The sequence below is a fragment of the Pyrus communis genome, chromosome 5, assembly GCF_963583255.1.
Source record: "Pyrus communis chromosome 5, drPyrComm1.1, whole genome shotgun sequence".
NCBI classification, from domain to species: Eukaryota; Viridiplantae; Streptophyta; class Magnoliopsida; order Rosales; family Rosaceae; genus Pyrus; species Pyrus communis.
Genome location: NC_084807.1, coordinates 2,923,781 through 2,943,279, shown reverse-complemented (window position 1 = coordinate 2,943,279; position 19,499 = coordinate 2,923,781). Strand labels below are relative to the sequence as shown.

Genomic DNA, 19,499 nt, shown 5'->3' with positions numbered 1-19,499 from the left:
GTGGTGCTGGAAAGTGACGGTTTTGGGCTTGAATTGCGTTTTTGGAGTCCAAGATGACCTCGGATGGGTTTGTGGCCTTTTGGAGATGTATTCAGAACGTTCCAATCTTCAAAACAAGCTATTATGGGCCAGATTTGGAGGAGATTTAAGGCTAAAACGTGGCTGCACAGTTTCTGTGCAGATTCTCCTAGTTTAATTAGGACTTTATTTTTCAAGTTATTTTATTATTATTTAGTTTCCTAGTTGGAATAAAGGACTTGATTTTTAGGGTTTGTGCAATGGCTTAGCAAATATATTGCTTTGCCGTTCTTAGTCTTGTCTACGCTCTCTTTTATGCAACTTTGGAGACAGAGAGTAATTGCTAGGGTTCTTGGAGATTATTAACTTTAAGGTGTTTGCATTTCTTTTCTTCTTAATAATATTTTCTATGATTTCAATTATGAATATGCGTAACTAATTCCTTTTGCTAGGGTGAAGCCTTGAGTCTTAGCATGAATATGTAATTTTTATTTAATTGCTTATGATTGATTGCATGCATACTTTGAATTATTGATCACCGTGATTAAAACTATATAATTGTCTTAATGCCTGATCACCATTAGGATCTTTAGAAAAGTAATTTGATGCAATTTTGGTCAGAAGGTTCCCTGAAATTGACACTGACTTCTTGTGATTAATAATTGTAATTTCACTTAAAATGAACACCATGTCTTAGGGGTTACATGATTTTTCAAAGGGTTTTCATAAAACATAATGAGTCTTTCATGTTCAGATTTGATCCGAACGTCCGAACGGGTTGCATGTTAGATATACGTTCTATGTTGGAGGTTCCAAGAGTAGAATATAAATTAGGAAAACCTAACTTTTAAAGTGGCATGTGTGGATCATAAGTAATTGGTACAAATTCATAGGATTGCTAGGTGATGGTGGAACCCTAGTCTTTTATAAATTGATATTTAAAACTCTTCTTTTGTCATATTAGTTTTTAATTAAAATTCGTTTTTAATATTACCCAATTTCAAAATCTTTTTTCTCAATTTTTAATTCTAAGTATTTAATTAGGAATTGTTTCTATATGAATTATTAAAATAGTCCTTGAGGAGAACGACCTTGCATGAGCATCTATACTACAACATCCTTGTATTCTTGCAAGTGTTTCATGTGTTTTTATCTCTACTTTTGTAGGCAGTAAAAATCCTATCAGACTTATTCATAAAGGTATATGGTGCAAAGACAGCCAAGAAGTTTGCCTAGAAGTAGCCATTCTTCAAAGAGTGTGTAATAGCTCACTGATCGAGCACTTTTGCGCTGAAGATGAACGGGGCTAAGCGAGCTGCCGAAGCTGTGGGATGTAAAAATGCATCGGTAGGGGAGCGTTCCACCTAGAGGGAAGCACCTGCGTCAGCAGCGGTGGACAAAGTAGAAGCGAGAATGTCAGCTTGAGTAACGCAAACATTGGTGAGAATCCAATGCTTCGAAAATGTACAACAAGGGACCTTTAACCGTCAGTAAGACAAGGAGAATACTCCTACAACATGATTCGGAAATCTTTGGCGAAAGTGTCGAGCATGATTAAGAAAGACATTTCTTATACATCTCAGTTGAATCATATACATAAATGGAAATCACATTAGGTTTGACATAAACCATCCATACCCTAATATTGTGATTAAGAGTATTAAGTTAAAGAAAGATCAAATTGCATTGCAATTGCACCCGAATAGGTTATGGTTAAAAGGATAAACCCTAGATTAATAATACGATAACTCCAATGATCCAATTGTTGAATCATCTCCAAATTATTATCTATTATCTTGGGTAGTCATGACACGTGACTAGATGTCACTTATGAACTATATGACCTCTCGATGACTAAACACATAGTGGTCAATTATTGGAAGAATTAAAATAATGTTTTAATTCGCTAAGTGATTGTTGTAGTACTAATCACCTCACTATCCTGCAAATTGTAACCTAATGGATCATTTACCAATAGGCCATGGAGATATTAGATAAAGGAATAATGGGAAAAATTAATTAGAGGGAAGATTAATTAGAAAGTCTTAATTAATCAAACTAATGATAAATAATCAGTAATGGGCCTTAAATTTCAGACTTCGGGCCCATTAAGCTCAAACCCATTGAACCCAACTTATGAAATAAGATGACATAAGTGACATGAGGCCCAAAATGCCCACCATCTATAGTAAGGCCGATTCTAGAGTGTAGAGAGAGAGAGAGAGAGAGAGAGAGAGAGAGAGAGAGAGTCACTTAAGTGACTCATCCCACCTCATTATATGAGTAAAGACTTACCCATTTGGAATTAAGGCATTTTGGTGGTTCTAAGAAGAGTTTGATAAGGAGAGCACCAATCTCCCTCTCTAAACACCAAGACCCAGCTACCTAGAGGAGATTGAGGTGTGGAAACGTTAGATGCCATCTCTTTGGTGGCTTTATGAATAAGCTAGGGAGGGAGATTCAAGGAGACAGCGAACAAGGAAGATCCAAGGAGATTCGAGAATGCTGATGGTACAATAGCAAGACACAAAGCTAGACTTGTTGCCAAGGGATTTCATCAAAAGGCTGGATTGGACTATGAAGAAACATTAAGTCTAGTAGTCAAGCATCTTACAGTGAGATTAGTATTGTCTCTAGCAACTCAATTTCGTTGGACTCTCAACAACTAGATGTGAAAAATGCCTTCATGAGGAAGTTTATATGAGTCAACCACCAAGATTCATCTACTCATTTTAGGATTTATATAATCTTTTGTTGATTCCTCTCTTTTTGTAAGAAGTTGGAGAATGATTTACCTATTCTCCTATTATATGCTGATGATATTATTCTTACGGGGATCAATCCAAGTTTGGTGGATTCTTTGATCAAGGATTTGAGGAAGGAGTTTGATATTAAGGATCTAGGCACACTCAGTTACTTTCTTGGGCTACAAGTTTCTTATACAAATTTAGGAATTTTTGTTAACCAGACCAAATATACCACTGACTTGTTGACCAAAGCTAGCATGCTACAATGTAAAGCTTGTCCAACTCCTTGCTTGCCAACTACCAAGCTGCTGAAATATGGAGTTCCTCTACAAGATCCAACCCTCTATCGAAGTATAGTAGGAGGAATATTAGAATATCTCACCTTTAGTAGGCCAGCCGTTGCCTCCGCTGTGAACTCTTTTATGTCAATTCATGCATACACCAACTGAAGCTCACTAAGCTGCTGTCAAACGAGTTCATGGTTGTGTCAACTTTTGTGGGATCTACATGTGTATCATGATCCTCCTCCATTATATGGTGGTGTGATAACATTTCTGCAGTCGCTCTTGCAAGTAATCCTGCTTTAAGCATACAGAAATCGATTTTCATTTCATTAGGGAACAATTTATTCGAGGAGACATTCATGTTCAACATACTCCCAGTTGCAACCAAATTGCAGACATATTCACCAAGGGTTTGCATACCTCTCGTCCAATTATTGGGTTGAGGGGATGATAATATACACTCTCCCGCATCCTAAATGCCAATTCATTAAGTTAGGATGTTTCTGGTTGTATTTAATTAATATGATTAGCTCTTAAACTAAGCTTAGCTGATTATATATACTGGTGGAATTAATCCACTCTTTGTAATGAGAATTCAGTTTGTTCAGCTAATTCATCTGCCTTCTTTCACTAACCTCAAAGCTTCCTCATGGGTGCATATTTTCATATATTATTATCATATATTTCCTTTGGATTTTGTATATATGAATGGGTCAAATGTACTAATTATATTGTTTTAATTTATAGGCATTCAATACTGGAGTTATGCAAAAAAAAAGAATGAAAAACAAGCTTTTCGGGTGTCTAGGGTAATTTCAGTGGAGCAAGAGGCTAATTAACTGCACCGAGACAAATGCATGAAACTGCTTGAGTTTTGGAGATCAAATGGACATGGGAATGCTATTCAATGGACTTTAGGAGAGAACTTAATTATTAGTTTATTATTTCCGTTTATTTTTCCTTTCTTTAATAAGGACTTGAAAGTCCATTAAGCTAGGATTAATGGTCATTTTAATTGGCCTTTAGTAACTTTTGCCGTAGGTTTTATATGTGGAGATTGATTCTCCATTGTGAAGGACGGATTCAGTCACCAAAACAAAACATTATCATATTAGACATAGGGGCTGCGGCAAGAAGGACAAGAGGGAAGAGCTTTTCTAGTTTCTTTTCTTTTCTAGGGCTACAATGTAGCCTGATGATGAATACTTAATTGCCTTCTGACATTGTTATTATCAAGTTTTTCATCTTTATTGAGTATCTTTTGTTATTCATAATGCGCATGATTTTTATTTAGACACTTGATCACCATCTAGGTTTAAGTTAGGGAAAATTGATCTAGATGCCATAGAGGGTTAACATGTAAGGATACTTTTGATGCAACCAGATGCCATGGCCGTTGAATAATTTAGGGAAAATCGATCGTTATTATTGGGGAGCTACTTGAGCATAGCATATTAAGGGAATTGAGTAGAATTGGTTACGGTGAATTCGGATACCCTAGGTCTTATTTTCTTATGTTTTCAATTTATATTACATGCATTTTATTTTCAAGCTTTATTTTATTTTAGTTTAACTTCAAAGTTTCATATCTTTTCCATTAAAGCTTCTCCACTATGATTTGTTTCAATTTAATTAGTAAGAATTTTAGAATCAATTGGATCTCTGTGGGACGATATCCATGCTTATATGCTATACAATCATCTGATTCGTATACTAGCGAGCACTAAAATTTGAGACTTAATGAGTTTAATTTTGGTTATCTAATTTTCGCAACAAGTTTCTGGCGCCATTGTCGAGGATCAAATTTGATTCTATTACTTAATTGGATTTTTACATTTGTTTAGTTGGTGTAGCTTTAATGTTTATTTTTAGTTTTTTTTTTAATAATAAATTATTTTTCTCAGTCTCTTGTTTAGCTTACCCATTATTTTGTATTTTTGCAGAAATTGGAATCACTCAGCTTTGATGCCACTACAAAATTCAAGTTTGGTGGTGTATATTCCATGTACATCTTCACTTGCATGTCTCCTTTAAACCCAGGAAGTTTCTTTGTCCAAGAGCTTACGCATTTATTCTTCTTTTTCTATACGTTTGTTGTCTATTTCCGTTATTCTTATCTTCATGTGTTTTTTCAATCTTTTTGTTTTATTTCTAAAAATAAAATAAATAAATAAACATAAAAAATATAAAATTTTGAAAAAAAAAAAACATTTTATTTTTCTTTGAGCCTTGTTTTTATTGGTTACTTTCCAATTCAATGATGATATTCGGTTTTTATTTCCTCATAACTTTCAAGAAATTTAAGTTTGACATTAGTCCTTTACATTATCTTTAGTTTAACCATATTTTTTTTGAGCGTGACTTGGAAAAACAAATGCACATAGCCTTGTTGGTGTGAAACTAGAGCATGATTTAAAGTTTCATATGTAAATATAGTGAGCTTATGTAATCCTTGTGAGCTTTTGAGCCTATTTTATGATATGCATCAATCTCATTATTCTTGTGCATATGATTTCATTTCACATGTATCTCTAAAACTTGCTTTATACCTTTATTTTTGCATTCATCAATTCATGTAAAATCTTAGAAATGATATAGGCATTTTTTCTCCTTTCGTTTGAGCCTTCCTAGCCAACCCTTATGATTATTTTCCCTAGTTATCCATTTAAAGAGCTTGTAGAGTAATTCTTTAAGAGGAGGGAGTTCAAAATGTTGGGGGCTAAATATTGTTATATAAAAAAAATTGGTGAAATAAATATGAAAAGAAAAAAAAAAAAAAAAAAAAAAAAAAGCTGATGTTTGCTGTGAAAAAAAAAAAGTGAAAAAAAAAATTGGCTGCTTATTATTAAAAAAAGGGGGGATGTTTCAAAGATCAATCAATGGAAATAAGGTTCAAGTTATGAGTTTAGGTTTTGATGAGCTTCATCAGTTTAAGCATTAATCTCTCAAATTCGATTGTAAAGCCGTACAAGCTATTTACACTATGTTTTTCCATAACCTTTCTTTCATTAGCCTATCATTCTTAACCCCATTACAACCGTAATAAAGTCCTTTTGATGCAAGAAATTACGTGATATTGATAGTGAGCTAGCTAGGTGGACAAGCAAGCATATGGCAAGATGTACAATGAGATCATTTGAGTGAAACACATTAATTAACCCACAAATATAAGTGATGAGTGAATGCCTTGTGAGAAGTTCACTTGTTTGCATATGATGGGTTTTTAAAAACTTGGAATTGCATTGACATAGTTATGACACACACGACACTCCAAGTTGGTTTGATTCAAATTTGGTTAACTCTTGGATAATGTCTTGAACTACGGTTGCTTATTTCTTGAAAGTTATCTCATGGCTGGTGTTTTCTCTAAGATTAAAATTTGGGAATTTAACTAAAAATTTGTTGTGTTTTATTTTCTTTTGTTCTGCTCGAGGATTAGCAAAATCTAAGTTTGGGGATATTTGATGGGTGCATATTTTCATATATTATTATCATATATTTCCTTTGGATTTTGTATATATGAATGGGTTAAATGCACTAATTATATTGTTTTAATTTATAGGCATTCAATACCGGAGTTATGCAAAAAAGGAGTGAAAAACAAGCTTTTCGGGTGTCTAGGGTAATTTCAATGGAGCAAGAGGCTAATTAACTGCACCGAAACAAATGCATGAAAACTGCAACGGTTTTGGAGATCTTGGACATGAGAATGCTATTCAATGGACTTTAGGAGAGAACTTAATTATTAGTTTTATTATTTCCGTTTATTTTTCTTTTCTTTAATAAGGACTTGAAAGTCCATTAAGCTAGGATTAATGGTCGTTTTAATTGGCCTTTAGTAACCTTTGCCATAGGTTTTATATGTGGAGATTGATTCTCCATTGTGAAGGAAGGATTCAGTCACCAAAACAAAACATTATCATATTAAACATAGGGGCTGCGGCCAAAAGGACAAGAGGGAAGAGCTTTTCTAGTTTCTTTTCTTTTCTAGGGCTACGATGTAGCTTGATCATGAATACTTAATTGCCTTGTGACATTGTTATTATCAATTTTTTCATCTTTATTGAGTATCTTTTGCTATTTGTAATGTGCTTGATTTTTATGTTGATGATTGATCACCATCTAGATTTAAGTTAAGTTGATTTGATGCAAGTTAGAGTAGATGAGTAGATGCCATACTTAACTTGGGTTTAGCTTCTTGCAATTGATACCATAAACACCTATTTGTAGATGCCATGCCATTAGGATTTGTGTGATTTTCCAATGATTTCCATAGAGCTTAATGGGTTCTTACTTGTTTAAATCCATCTAAATGCCATAGAGGGTTAACATGTAAGGACACTTTTGATGCAACCAGATGCCATGGTCGTTGAATAATTTAGGGAAAATCGATCGTCAATATTGGAGAACTACTTGAGCATAACATATTAAGGGAATTGAGTAGAATTGGTTACGGTGAATTCGGATGCCCTAGGTCTTATTTTCTTATGTTTTCATTTTATAATTTACATGCATTTTATTTTCAAGCTTTATTTTATTTTAGTTTAATTTCAAAGTTTCATATCTTTTCCATTAAAGCGTCTCCACTATGATTTGTTTCAATTTAATTAGTAAGACTTTTAGAATCAATTCGATCTCTATGGGACAATATATGTGCTTATATGCTATACAATCATCCGATTTGTATACTTGCGAGTACTAAAATTCGAGACTTGATGAGTTTAATTTTGATTATCTAATTTTCGCAACACTTCCTAGGGTTTTACAAAGATCAACAATGGAGCTTCTCATCGTCGCTTTCAATCTGAACATTCGAAAACATCACACGTACCATGAAAGACAACTGCAATTGCTTAAGATAATCCCAAACGGGACTATGTTTCTTGACATTCTTTCTCTGTAATTTCAAACACATTAACACAAATATGTATGGCATCACAGATTGAAGTTAATACATCCTCCAATAATTAATACACTATAGTTTAGCTTACCTGAGAAGAAAAAGATAGGCGCAGGTAGAGGTTTTCAAGCCGACGACTACCAATGAAGTGTGAAATTGGATGAGGTTCTTCGTACGTGTACAAGTATATGTCTTTGTCAATTGAGGAGCATTAGTGGTAAATATGTTATCCTTGAGGGCAGCCAGGTTGTGATATCCAAAACAGGTGAGTTTTGGGGCAGAAACCCGAATATTACCTTTGTGGAAACTCTCAATCACCTCCGATGGCGATGGTTTTGATGCACAAGACTTCAAGGACTCTAGTATTGGAGAGCAGTCGAAGATATTTCAAACTGTGGAACCCAGCAAAATAAGAAGCTGACCTAAGATAACCATTCCGCATTTATAAATGCTTCAATGTTGAAACATTTTCTTCAAGAAGAAGCCAATAGAAAAATACCACCAAAGTTGAAACACCACCATGGTCCCATGGTAGCACCACAGCCACCACCATCATATATAGCATCAAATCCACCACCACGGGTTCCTTTAGCATTAGATCCATTGCTGGACAAGGCACAACCAATTGTCCATCATTGTTGCATCAGTGCGAAAATTGACTTTATAGTTTTAATGTTCAGAAAGCCTTTAAAGTTCTCTCTCTTCATCACTAAATCTGTCAAGACATTATTCATAAAACTAAGCTTTATGTCAAAAGCGAGTCCATGTTAGTGTGATTTGTAGTTTTTTTTTTCCAAGTTTTGAACATTATCTATCACTTAACAAGGGACTCTTGACTTGTACCCTTCATCATTGTTGCATCATAACATGATTCAAATTAAGTAACCAACCACTTAGAAAGCGCCACGCATGCTTAACGATCATCCTCAAGTCCATGTCGACCACTATACAAACGCACATGCCATTAATAGTGAAAGGTAATTGTCTCTTAGCTAAGAAACATTCATGTTCCACAATTAAGTTTAAATTAAGCATCATAGAGCTTTTGCCTCACACTACATTGGTGTGGTAAGGTCTTACTAGTCTCTCTCTTAATTGCAGCACACCAAAGTAATTCAACGTTTATTTGGAATTCGTTCCTCACACCAGCAATTAGCTATTAGCATAGTTACTCAAATCTTAATCCAGCCGCTGCATTGATAAAATAAAAGGATTTGGATCCTCTCCTGAGCTAATGAAGAGGATCCTTCTCATCAATCATCCTGGGCCGTTGGATTTTTATCCAACGGCTACAAACAGGAGAGTCCCTTTAAAGTTATAATGATTGTAGCCGTTGGTTAAAAATTCAACCGCCCAGAAATATCCAACGGCTCACAATAATTGATGAGGAGGATCCTCTCCATTAGCTCAGGAGAGGATCCAAGTCCAAAATAAAAAGCCAGTAAGACCCTAAATAACAACGAACTCAATCCAACGGACCAAAATACCTTATAGGATACCGGCGTTGAATCGTCACCGTTCCCTACAGAAGCGCAAAAGTAAAATCAGCATATCTTGAACCACTAATCCGCTGACTTCTTCCACCGATTAAATAATCCGCTGCAACGGACAACTACTTTGTGCCAAATTGACAACCCCTGTAACCAATAACATAACCAAACGTCAGTTAATCCTCCACATCTTGCCACGTGTACGGATGACAGTGAAATCCCAACTGCGTGTATATATACTAACCAGAACACAATTATACACACAAGTATTTTCTCCCAAAAGTGGGGGCCCGTTTGACCTATCAACCACCGGACTTTGACACCTAACCGTCCGATTAGATCCGTTGTAAGCGCTTTTATTTTTTTAATTTTTAATTTTATTTTTTCGTTCTCTCGCTCTGTGTGAACCACCCTTCATTTGCCCTCTGCAACCAAACCCTAAAAAAAACCAGAACGAAATCTGAAATCCACAGCCATTGGACGATGCGAGGGAGCGCCGGTCGCCGCCGTCGAAGCCCAGAGAACCAGTTCTTGGCGAGTTATCCGTGCGGGCGTGATATTGTAACAATCGCGTAAAAAACCAAAACAAAGAACCAGAACGATTTCAATGGCGGAAGAGGAGGAGAGAAATTGTTGAAGATTGTCAAAAAAGAAGCAAAAAAAGGATTGATTATTGTTGGCTTGGGCGCTTAGTATGTGTGATATAGTGGCCCGTACGGGTCGGCATCAGCAACGCTACGAGGCCGGATGTCGCCTTGTTGCCGGGTACTTACATTTCTTCTTTGCACATATATAGATATTCCCATATAATACATATATATATATATATATATATGTACATATTTATGTGTGTGTTTATATATTTGTTTATATATGTTTGATTTGGATTGGTGTTGATGTTGTTCGTTTATGTGGTGTTCTGGTGGTGGAGGTGGACCAATGTGTCTCCAAAGTTGGAGGATTCTGTTTGTGATGTGGTTTTTTGTTTTTGTATTATGTATTTTGACTCTTTGATGGCAACCATTTGGGATTTTTTAAGCAGTGGGGATTAATGGGGTTCTTTTGTTTTATTGATTGTACATGTTTATTATATAGAGTAGGTAGATATGTGGGTTTATTAGGACAAACAATGGCCTTGTATTGACTTATCTGAGTTTCGTTTGTAATTTTTCGATGTGAAATGTATTTTTCACATATGAAGGGGACGGATATGGCGTGGTTAGGATTCTTCAACTTTGTAAGCTTTTGGGCCTTCGTTAACTATGTCATATTAGGTTTGAGGGTTAGGAGACATATGAAGGGGACGGATATGGCGTGGTTAGGATTCTTCAACTTTGTAAGCTTTTGGGCCTTCGTTAACTATGTCATATGAGGTTTGAGGGTTAGGAGAACTGGAAATAGGGTAAAATGGTGATGCAATAAATAGGATTATTTCGTCCGTATGATTTGGTAATGTTCATTGATGCAATCATTGTGGGCATTGATAAGTCAAGGAGATGAACAAAAATGTGAAGGATAAATATGTTGTTCCATTGCTTAGGTGTCCACATTTCAAGCGGAGGTCCTGGGGAAGTGAAAGCTTTTAGCCAACTATTTTGGCACTGTTTTCAATACGTTATTCTATTTTGATCAGGATTTTTTGTCATATGGTGCTAACTACGTTCTAGATTGATTTTTGGGTGTGTCTGCAATTAGTTGAAATGGGATATTTTGGTTTTCTCTGTGTTGAAAATGAGGAGCTTAATCAATGGTCGTGTGACCCATGTCATGCATCATTATGTGGTAGCACAAAATTGGATAACCTTGATAGCAATATGTTTTATGGCTGTATTTTGGTTGGGAGAGATGTCAAGGGTGTGGTTCTCTGTATTATCCTGTGTTTATGGAAAAGCCAATGTGACATGCTGGTGATTGTTCACATAGTTCTTTCGAAATTTGACAAGATGGAAAAGCAGAAAAAAGACACTGAGGATACAGAGAAGCTATCCAAATTGGATTCTTTAGGCTTTTCTCGTTGTAGAAGTCTTCTGGTGCTTCCATAATTATGCTATTTCTTAGCCTTTAACAGAAGCTCTTTGTGAGTAATAAATTACTAAAGTAGTTGATTTAGTACGAACAGGTTGTCAATGGACTCCACACCTTGTAATTTCTAGTCATTACTAAACATTGATGGAAGATGCTTTATTTTTATTCTGAAGTGAAGTTTTACTGTATAATTTTTTTTTTTTTCTTGACAAGAATCACTATATAAATTCATTTATCCATATATCACAAAAAATGTTGCCAGTAGAGTACAATATTGAGATTTCTCTGTCGATCATACACATAAAGGGTGAGCTTGGTAGTATGGTTATTGGTTATAAAATAAATTATTTGCTGGGGCTGAGCAGACATTCGTATTTGCATAGGATTTTCGTTTTTGTATAAGTAATTTTAAATTATATTTGAGATTACTTGCTGTTACGTTTTATGTATCTGAACAAGTATTTTTTTTCTCTGATACGAAGAAGTTAACTGAGATGACCTTGACAGGTGTATTCCATTTAGATACAAAAGCTCTGATGAGACTGATGATGCCAATTCTGAGAAGATCATTGAGGTGCTTATGATTAACTCACCTAGTGGACCTGGTCTTTTGTTTCCAAAGGTATGTTATTTTTTGCTGGCGTTTAAAATTTTAAGAACTGTGTGGTCTTTCTTCCTGAGCTTATTTTATGGCTACCCTTTTTTATATAGATTACTATTTTACTTTTGTTCTGTCGCCGCACTAACTGCTTAACAGTAAAAATGAGTTAGATTTGTTAGTTTCAAAATAACTTATGCTTGAGGGATAGGGGTCAAGATCAAAGTAAAGTTGTTAAGATAGCTTTTTCTGGAAAACATTTAGGTGGTTAAAACTAATTTCTTTTCTTTTGATACCTATAGATACATTTAAGTACCATCTCATGACCCTGAGCTTTGAAAATCTAGAGCAGAAAATATTAGAAATTTTCTATTGGCTGTAACCATAGAGGCATAGACATATAGTATCACTTATGTTTTGACATCTGCAAGGCTGGGAAAGGAATTGTTGTTTTCACTTGCCCAAGATATGCAAATGCAGATATGGATGCTTTTGTTATGGTTATAGTGCCTTCTTAGCATTGGAACTATTTTAAGACTTTCGGACTTTTTTTCTCAGCATGATTTTCTTTTTCTCAAGATGATTTTCTTGAGAAATATAGTAAACTGGTAGAGGGACAGATTTTGCAAGGATAGTTTTATTTATTTTTAATTAGTACTATAGTTTTGTGATATCACTCACCGTTATTTTCAACCTATCTAACGTACCCATTGCTAGAATTTGCATGAACTTCTTTTGCATTAAGTTGGGATGTTGGCTTCCTCAGATAGCAAATTCTAATGAGTTTGAAGTTTTTGGCACTTCCCATGCTAGTTAGAAAATGACATATTTCACTCATCTGATTCTAGACCTGTTTGTAGGAGGTGAAAATTTTATGGTTTATAAGGCTAAATACCCCTCAAAGTGATTGTGTGCTTTTTTGGGTTTGCGGGAAGTGGAGAACTTATAATAAGTTACTTTTTTATTTTATTTACAAATATGTTATATACACATGCAGGGAGGCTGGGAGAATGATGAAACTGTTGAGCAGGCTGCAATAAGGGAAGCTGTTGAAGAAGCTGGAGTTCGGGGAGAGCTAATGGTGAAATATTTCTTCATAACTTTTATTTTGTTCTAATCTTTTTTTTTCTTGAGTTTTGCCATATTTTGGTCGCCAATTTGTTTAAATAATTTCTCTTCATCTATTGAAGGCTTGAATTGTTTAAATTGTTTGTGTATTTTGACTTGAATTTCTTGTGATTAACATGGAAATGTTGTTGGGGATTAATTTTTTAGCTTTTTTTAATTTGTTGGGAGACCATCTGCCTAATAACACAATTACATTCCCAATGTTGTGCACAAAAGCTTTAAATTTTTTTTACAGTGGGCTTGGTTTTCCTTTTAATAGCTCTCCATGTGTATTTCCTTAAAGCTGCCTTAACTTTCACAAGACTTAAGCAGTAGGTCTAATGTTGTCACTAGATCCATTTTACGTATTTAGTTTTAGACATGTTACTTTCCATTGCGGGCATTATGATTTACCTTGACAGAACTGTGTGTAAGTTCTGTGTGCACCAGGGGGTTTAGTAGTTGTAGAAACCATAAATCGGTTGAGCTGGCCTTTCAGGGAATTGAAGTCCAGAGTAGCTATTTTCTTTATCCTATCTTATTGATAAACGAAGGAACTCTGGGGTTATTAAATATCAGGAGCCGATGTCCAATTTAATCTATATGATTGTACTGTCATGGAGAAGAATAACTCTGTATAATTTTTTTGGTTGGCTTTGTATATTAGCATTGGGTGTCTGTATGCCTGCTGGGTGTTTTTCGAGAATTCTTATGCCAAAGTTTTTTATATGTTGCCCTTCTCTTCACAGTACACGTATAAAGTAAAGCAACTGTTTATCCATTTGATTTGCAGGATTTCCTGGGGTATTATTATTTTAAGAGCAAAACACACCAGGACGAGTTCAGTCCGGAAGGTGTATGTAGAGCTTCTATGTTTGCTTTGTTTGTGAAAGAGGAGCTGGAGTCATGGCCCGAACAAAGCACCCGAGACAGAACATGGCTGACTGTAGCAGAGGCTATCGTGAGTTGCCGGCATGCATGGATGAGGGATGCCCTAGAGGAAGGCTTCTCAAAGTGGCATGCTGAAAAGATGATAGGTACAGGGGAGGAGGATGTAACATTGACTTGCTAGTTGGGTGTGTGAACGTGAACAAAGGCGATTTCAGTTGCACGCTCGGAACACATGCTGGAATTGTTTTTTCGGGGCATTGTTCTGTTCATCAATTGGTCATCAAGTAACAAAACGATCAACGATATTACCGTCGGAAGTTACGTAGTCACTGTCCCTTGAAGTTTGTTCTTGTTACCAGTTGATCTCTCTGATATTTTAATTCAGAGTGTAATGTTTTATCTTGTTAGATGTTCACTTTTATGTAGGAACATTTTCTGGTGGATATCGGAACGTTTACTTGCCGTATTCTGCAGTAGTACATTATTGTAAAGTTGGAAACAAATTTCTGAAGCTCCGATTCAAAGATATTGTTTCCCTTTGCACCTGAGTTCAATCCCGCTCCTCCCATCTTGTACGTTAGAGTAATTTAGAATATTTCGTAAAAATTATAGTGAGTAAGAAAAATTGGTAGAAGTGTGAAAAAAGGTGAATGCAATGGTTTGACGATGCTACTGTACTCCACTGTCGTTGCTTCATGTTGTTTGGATTTTACGAAAACTTTTCTGAACTGCCAATATTAATGTTCTTTGGTTTATTATTTAGAGGCAGTTTGATAATTATATCGTTTTTAGTTTTAGCTTTTCATTTTGTCAAAACTAGAAACTGAAATCTTATTTGATAACTACTTTCAGTTTTTAGCTAACAAAAATGAAAATTGAAAACCGGAAACTAAAAACTAGCTTCTTAAGTTTTAGCCTTGAATTTTCACCGTCTTTCAAAACTAAAAACTGAAAATAGTTACCAAACAAGATTTCCGTTTTCTATTTACAATTTCCGTTTTCTATTTACAAAAGAAATGAACGAAAAACTAAAAACTAAAAACGAAATAATTAACAAACGGCTCTTAAATTTTTGTGTTTAAGATGCGGGGATGTTTATCGCGAAAATAAGGGATGAAGAAAAGTAGTTTGAGGGAGACGAAGAACAAAGAAGAAGAACGAAAACATTATATTGAAATTGAAAACAACTTAAAATTCAAATCAAACCGTCTCATCCTATTCAATACATGAAAAAAATCATGTAATTAAACAAACAAAACATGAAAAAACTTGCTATCTTTTACAAAGTAACTTTATTTCTTCATAGATAACCAAAAAAACTAAGTTCATAGCGCACCATCACATGAAGGACACACATTGGTGGAACAAGTTCATCACCACCCAGGCGCCTCCATCACATGCGGCAGTGATTAACAACGACACTAGGATTCACGGCAGCAACTGCAAGAAGCACCTCGTCGCGTTCAAATCTAGTCATCTCTTGTTCTTCCAAGGTCACCAAAGCTTCAATATCTTGATCATTTCGAGTGCCTGCCAACAACATTATAGTGTTCTTGTAGCACATATGAAAAGTGAACCAAATGGGCTTCCCCCACCCGAAATCCACTTCATCCATCGGATGTCTCCATATGCTTGCAAAACAATACATCGGGATTCCCATCTTACCAAATTCAAACTCCTCTCTGTTGCCTTCAAAAACCAAAGACACACCCTCTTCACCCTTCAACCTATTTGCCTTTTCGTTACAAAACTCTGCAAAGCCTCTCCTCATCTCGGCAACCAGTTCATGCAGCTCGATATCTTTATTTTCGACCAACAGTTGAAACGACCAGACCAGATTCCCTATAGCGTTGTCCGGCAGCGGAGGAGACATCCTTCGACGTAAGTCCACTGCCTGCTTAAATGCTGCCGAAGGATTTGATGATCTCCTTGCAGCATTAGCACATTTGAACAAAACTGCAGATACAACTTCCACTTTTGTGGGGGTTATATTAATTCCACGCTGTTGAAGAAGTCTACTAATTTTGGCACTGAGACTGGCTATCTTTGGAGCACTAAACACAAACCTCCTTGTGGTCAAAATTTCCGGCGCCATGTTCATGACATAGCTGGATGAGAAGGGCATATCCGAAGGTGGCAGCAATGATGATCCAATGAATTCCGGAAACACTGCAGAGATTCGATCATGGTTGTTAACGGACTCCAACTCGAGGGTGATGGCTGCCCATCTTTGAAAAAAGGTGCATGTAGATGATGCGTCGGCGATCTTGTGTGAATGGGAGACACCAAGAGTAATTCCTCCACAGTTAAAGACCGTGAATTGAACAAGCAGAACAGCACTGCCCAATTGCTCATCAGCATTGAACGCAGGAATCAAGTGGGAAAGTAACTTGTGTTCAGGTTTGAAGAGAATTTTCAAGAAGCTGCAGTTACTTCGGGCTTCTACAAAATAAGCTCCTTCATCGTTGCACTCAACGGAGACTTGGTCTTTGAGCTGCCCGGCGAATGGATAGAAAGCAACCAAGGTTTTGGACAGCGACTTCTGTAATCGGTCAGACCTTTCCCATGCAAGCTGCTGGGAGGTGACGTCGCCGCCGTAGTTATGGCCATGGTTGCTGTTGCTGTCTGAAGAGTAGAAGAAAATGGTATTTGCATAGAAGGATGGAGGAAATGCTTGGTCCAAAAGAGAGAGCTTCAAGTTTTTGTGGTGGTTAGGAGTTGGGGAGGATGGTTTGATCATTTTTCTTGAGATGATCTCTACCTTCATTTTTTTTGCTTTGATTTGCAGCTAGCTAGATCGGCACTGCTCCACTATTTTTCGGCAACACCGATACTGTAAATCCGTAGAGGCCAGGGATCTGCTGTCCCGAAGGTCATGACAATTGAATCCGAAACGGATGCATGCATGGACGCCACTTGTTTCACCTAGCGTTGCTTAAAGATGTGCAAAAACGATCAATTTCTGTTTGCATGGACGCCACTTGTTTCATCTGGCGTTACTTAAAGATGTGCAGAAACGATCGTTTTGGGAAAGAAGCAAATAATGTTATTATTCACCTTCGAAGCACTAGTATGTTAAATCTTCAGAGAGACGGACCAAAGGACCGCCTCTAACAATATCGATATTCGCCTCTAATTTGTTAATTACCCACCTACATAGTTTGACAAGTAGGAAGTTTTATCACAAAAGATCTCGACAGTAGTAGAAATAGGATTATAATATTTAAACTCTTCTTTTTTTTTGTCTCTACCCAACGTGGGATATTTCAACAGAACATATATGTAGTCTTCAAAGTATCTTCCTTAAGCTCTCTTGTCACCCCAACTTGGCATAAGTGCTTGCCTAGTCACACTTCTTGGGACAGTAGCTACCTGACCGTCTTAGATAAAAACATACTAAGGTAGCAACATTTCGGTACTAGCATATGCACCTTTGCACCTGTCAATTGAGCAGAGAAGCCGATTTCGCATCAATGAGTATGTAGTTTCTTCAGAGAGGTACTTCGGCGTGAGAAGGAACCGATTTGAGCAGAGAAGCCGTGGTCAATTGGAGGTGCTTTCATCGACGGCGATCGATGTGGTTGGCGGTGTGAAGTGGAAGTAGTTGGTGCATTCAAAATTCCAAAGTTTTAAGATTGTCTCTGACTTACTAGCTTCCGAAATTCTCATGGATTTAGGACTGGTGTTGCCTTTCAATGACTGGTGTTGTCTCTGAGTTATTAGCTTCCGCCCCGTATCCAGCATCTTACGGTCCATTTTCTCTTCTTTTTTGTTCGTCGTCAAGCATGTTCAAATAGTGGTGAAGGTCCAGACCTAGCACCAGTAGATTACTTGCCAACAAAGCTACACGGTGGGAGTAAGATTCTGCATGCTTTTTGAAAGACTAGTTGCATGTTTCTGTTTCAGTTGGCAAGAAAGTGTGGTAAAATTGAGGAGGTTTTGAAATCTTGTTTATGTTTGGGTTGGAACTAATTGACAACCTGTCTGCAGAACTCAAATCTGAATTCTTTATGTAAAACTTTGGTTTTGGAAATAGTTGGTGGCCGTGCTCGTGCTACCGGGAGAACATATCCTAATCTTATGGAAGTCATTTGGACCGTTTGGTGGGCTGGATGAGATAAGTCACACTTAAATAGAGAACTTCATTTTAATATTTAAAAAACATGAGTTTTAGACTATAACCTTGAGTAAGATTAAAATCCAATTTTAGTCTCTAGTACACTTAATCATCCCATTTATTAGTTATATTTTAATGTTTTATTTATCTTTTTATTCATATTTTAATGTATTAATTACATTTAAATTTAATTTTCATTTCATTCATCATAATATATTTTAATGTCTACATTTAGGCAACCAATTTTTTTACAATATATTCCGATAACAATTTTGTATGTTCTTCATTTAGGTACATTAATATATTTGAATAATACCCATCGATACAAACATATATGTACATTAATTCAATATAACGTATTTCGGTACATACATTTTGGTAGACACATTGTATTGACTTTTAGGTACATTAATTCAATATACTATATTTCGGTACAAACATTTCGGTACGTACATTTTGGTACATACATTTCGGTATCGACATTTAGGTACATCAATTCAATATAATACATTTAGGTTCATTATAATTTATTTCGGTACAATCGTGTAAGTACAAATTTTCAGTACAAAAAAGTCAATTTTATATATTTCAGCATAGCCATTTCTGTACACTTATGTATTTATATATTTTTGTATCACAAATTTCTTTTAATATTTTCTCATTTATGTTCATTTATAATTAAAGAACTAAATATGTGGATATTAATAAAATTAAAATTTAATGTAGAGAGATTAAATAAAAATACACATTAAATAACAAAAATTGAATATAAATTTGGATAAAAGTACATTTCATGGGATTAAATTGAATATGTAATCTAGCACCAGGTTTTTTTTTTTTTCTTTTTTTTAAATTTTAATCTTTTACAAGGACTAATGTTCAAAAACCTCAAAAAAATTACTAGAGTCTCTAGTCTGTTGTTTATTGTGTCAAAATGTGAGATGGAGAGGACGTGATTGGCATTTCAAAGACTGCGTAATGTGTAGGTTTCAGCAAATTGAACTAAAAAGAGGAGGACATGGATACATCGACCACTCCTTCAAGCATCTGCGTGACCTTCTTCATTGTCGTTCTTAAGGACGGATCCTCTTGTATGCACCAAATCGCCACGGTGACTAGCCTCTCCAGCCTTTTTATGTCATTTCTTGCCTTCTCATCATCCTCTATCAGCTTCTTTGTTGTTTTTTCCTTGTAGCAATCGTAAACCTAATCCGTTAGTATCACTTCTTCTTTGTCTTCCGCTTCCATTTCAAGGCTCCTCCGGCAACAGATTATCTCCAATAACAAGACCCCATAACGATAAACATCAACCTTTGGAGTGA

At 35.9% G+C, this 19,499-nt stretch overlaps 2 protein-coding genes across 2 annotated transcripts; one reads left to right on the top strand and one right to left on the bottom strand.

Annotated features, from left to right (window-relative positions):
* Nucleotides 1-9,843: 9,843 nt before the first annotated feature.
* LOC137735597 (nudix hydrolase 16, mitochondrial-like) lies at nt 9,844-14,574 on the top strand. Its single transcript, XM_068475027.1, has 4 exons — nt 9,844-10,204; nt 11,972-12,086; nt 13,060-13,143; nt 13,963-14,574. Exons 1-4 carry the CDS (start codon nt 10,134-10,136, stop codon nt 14,239-14,241), a joined length of 549 nt encoding a protein of 182 aa, XP_068331128.1. The 5' UTR covers nt 9,844-10,133; the 3' UTR covers nt 14,242-14,574.
* An 879-nt stretch (nt 14,575-15,453) lies between these two features.
* Nucleotides 15,454-16,800, bottom strand: LOC137733552 (acyltransferase Pun1-like). The gene has a single exon (XM_068472690.1). It carries the CDS (start codon nt 16,798-16,800, stop codon nt 15,454-15,456), a length of 1,347 nt encoding a protein of 448 aa, XP_068328791.1.
* Between the last annotated feature and the right edge of the window lie 2,699 nt (nt 16,801-19,499).

Bases quoted from the DNA above. Each gene is read 5' to 3' on its own strand.
- LOC137735597 (XM_068475027.1), top strand. From the start codon at position 10,134: ATGTGTGATATAGTGGCCCGTACGGGTCGGCATCAGCAACGCTACGAG. The intron at 12,087-13,059 runs GTATGTTATTTT...ATACACATGCAG, and splicing joins CTGGTCTTTTGTTTCCAAAG to GGAGGCTGGGAGAATGATGA. The intron at 13,144-13,962 runs GTGAAATATTTC...TTTGATTTGCAG, and splicing joins GAGTTCGGGGAGAGCTAATG to GATTTCCTGGGGTATTATTA.
- LOC137733552 (XM_068472690.1), bottom strand. From the start codon at position 16,800: ATGATCAAACCATCCTCCCCAACTCCTAACCACCACAAAAACTTGAAG.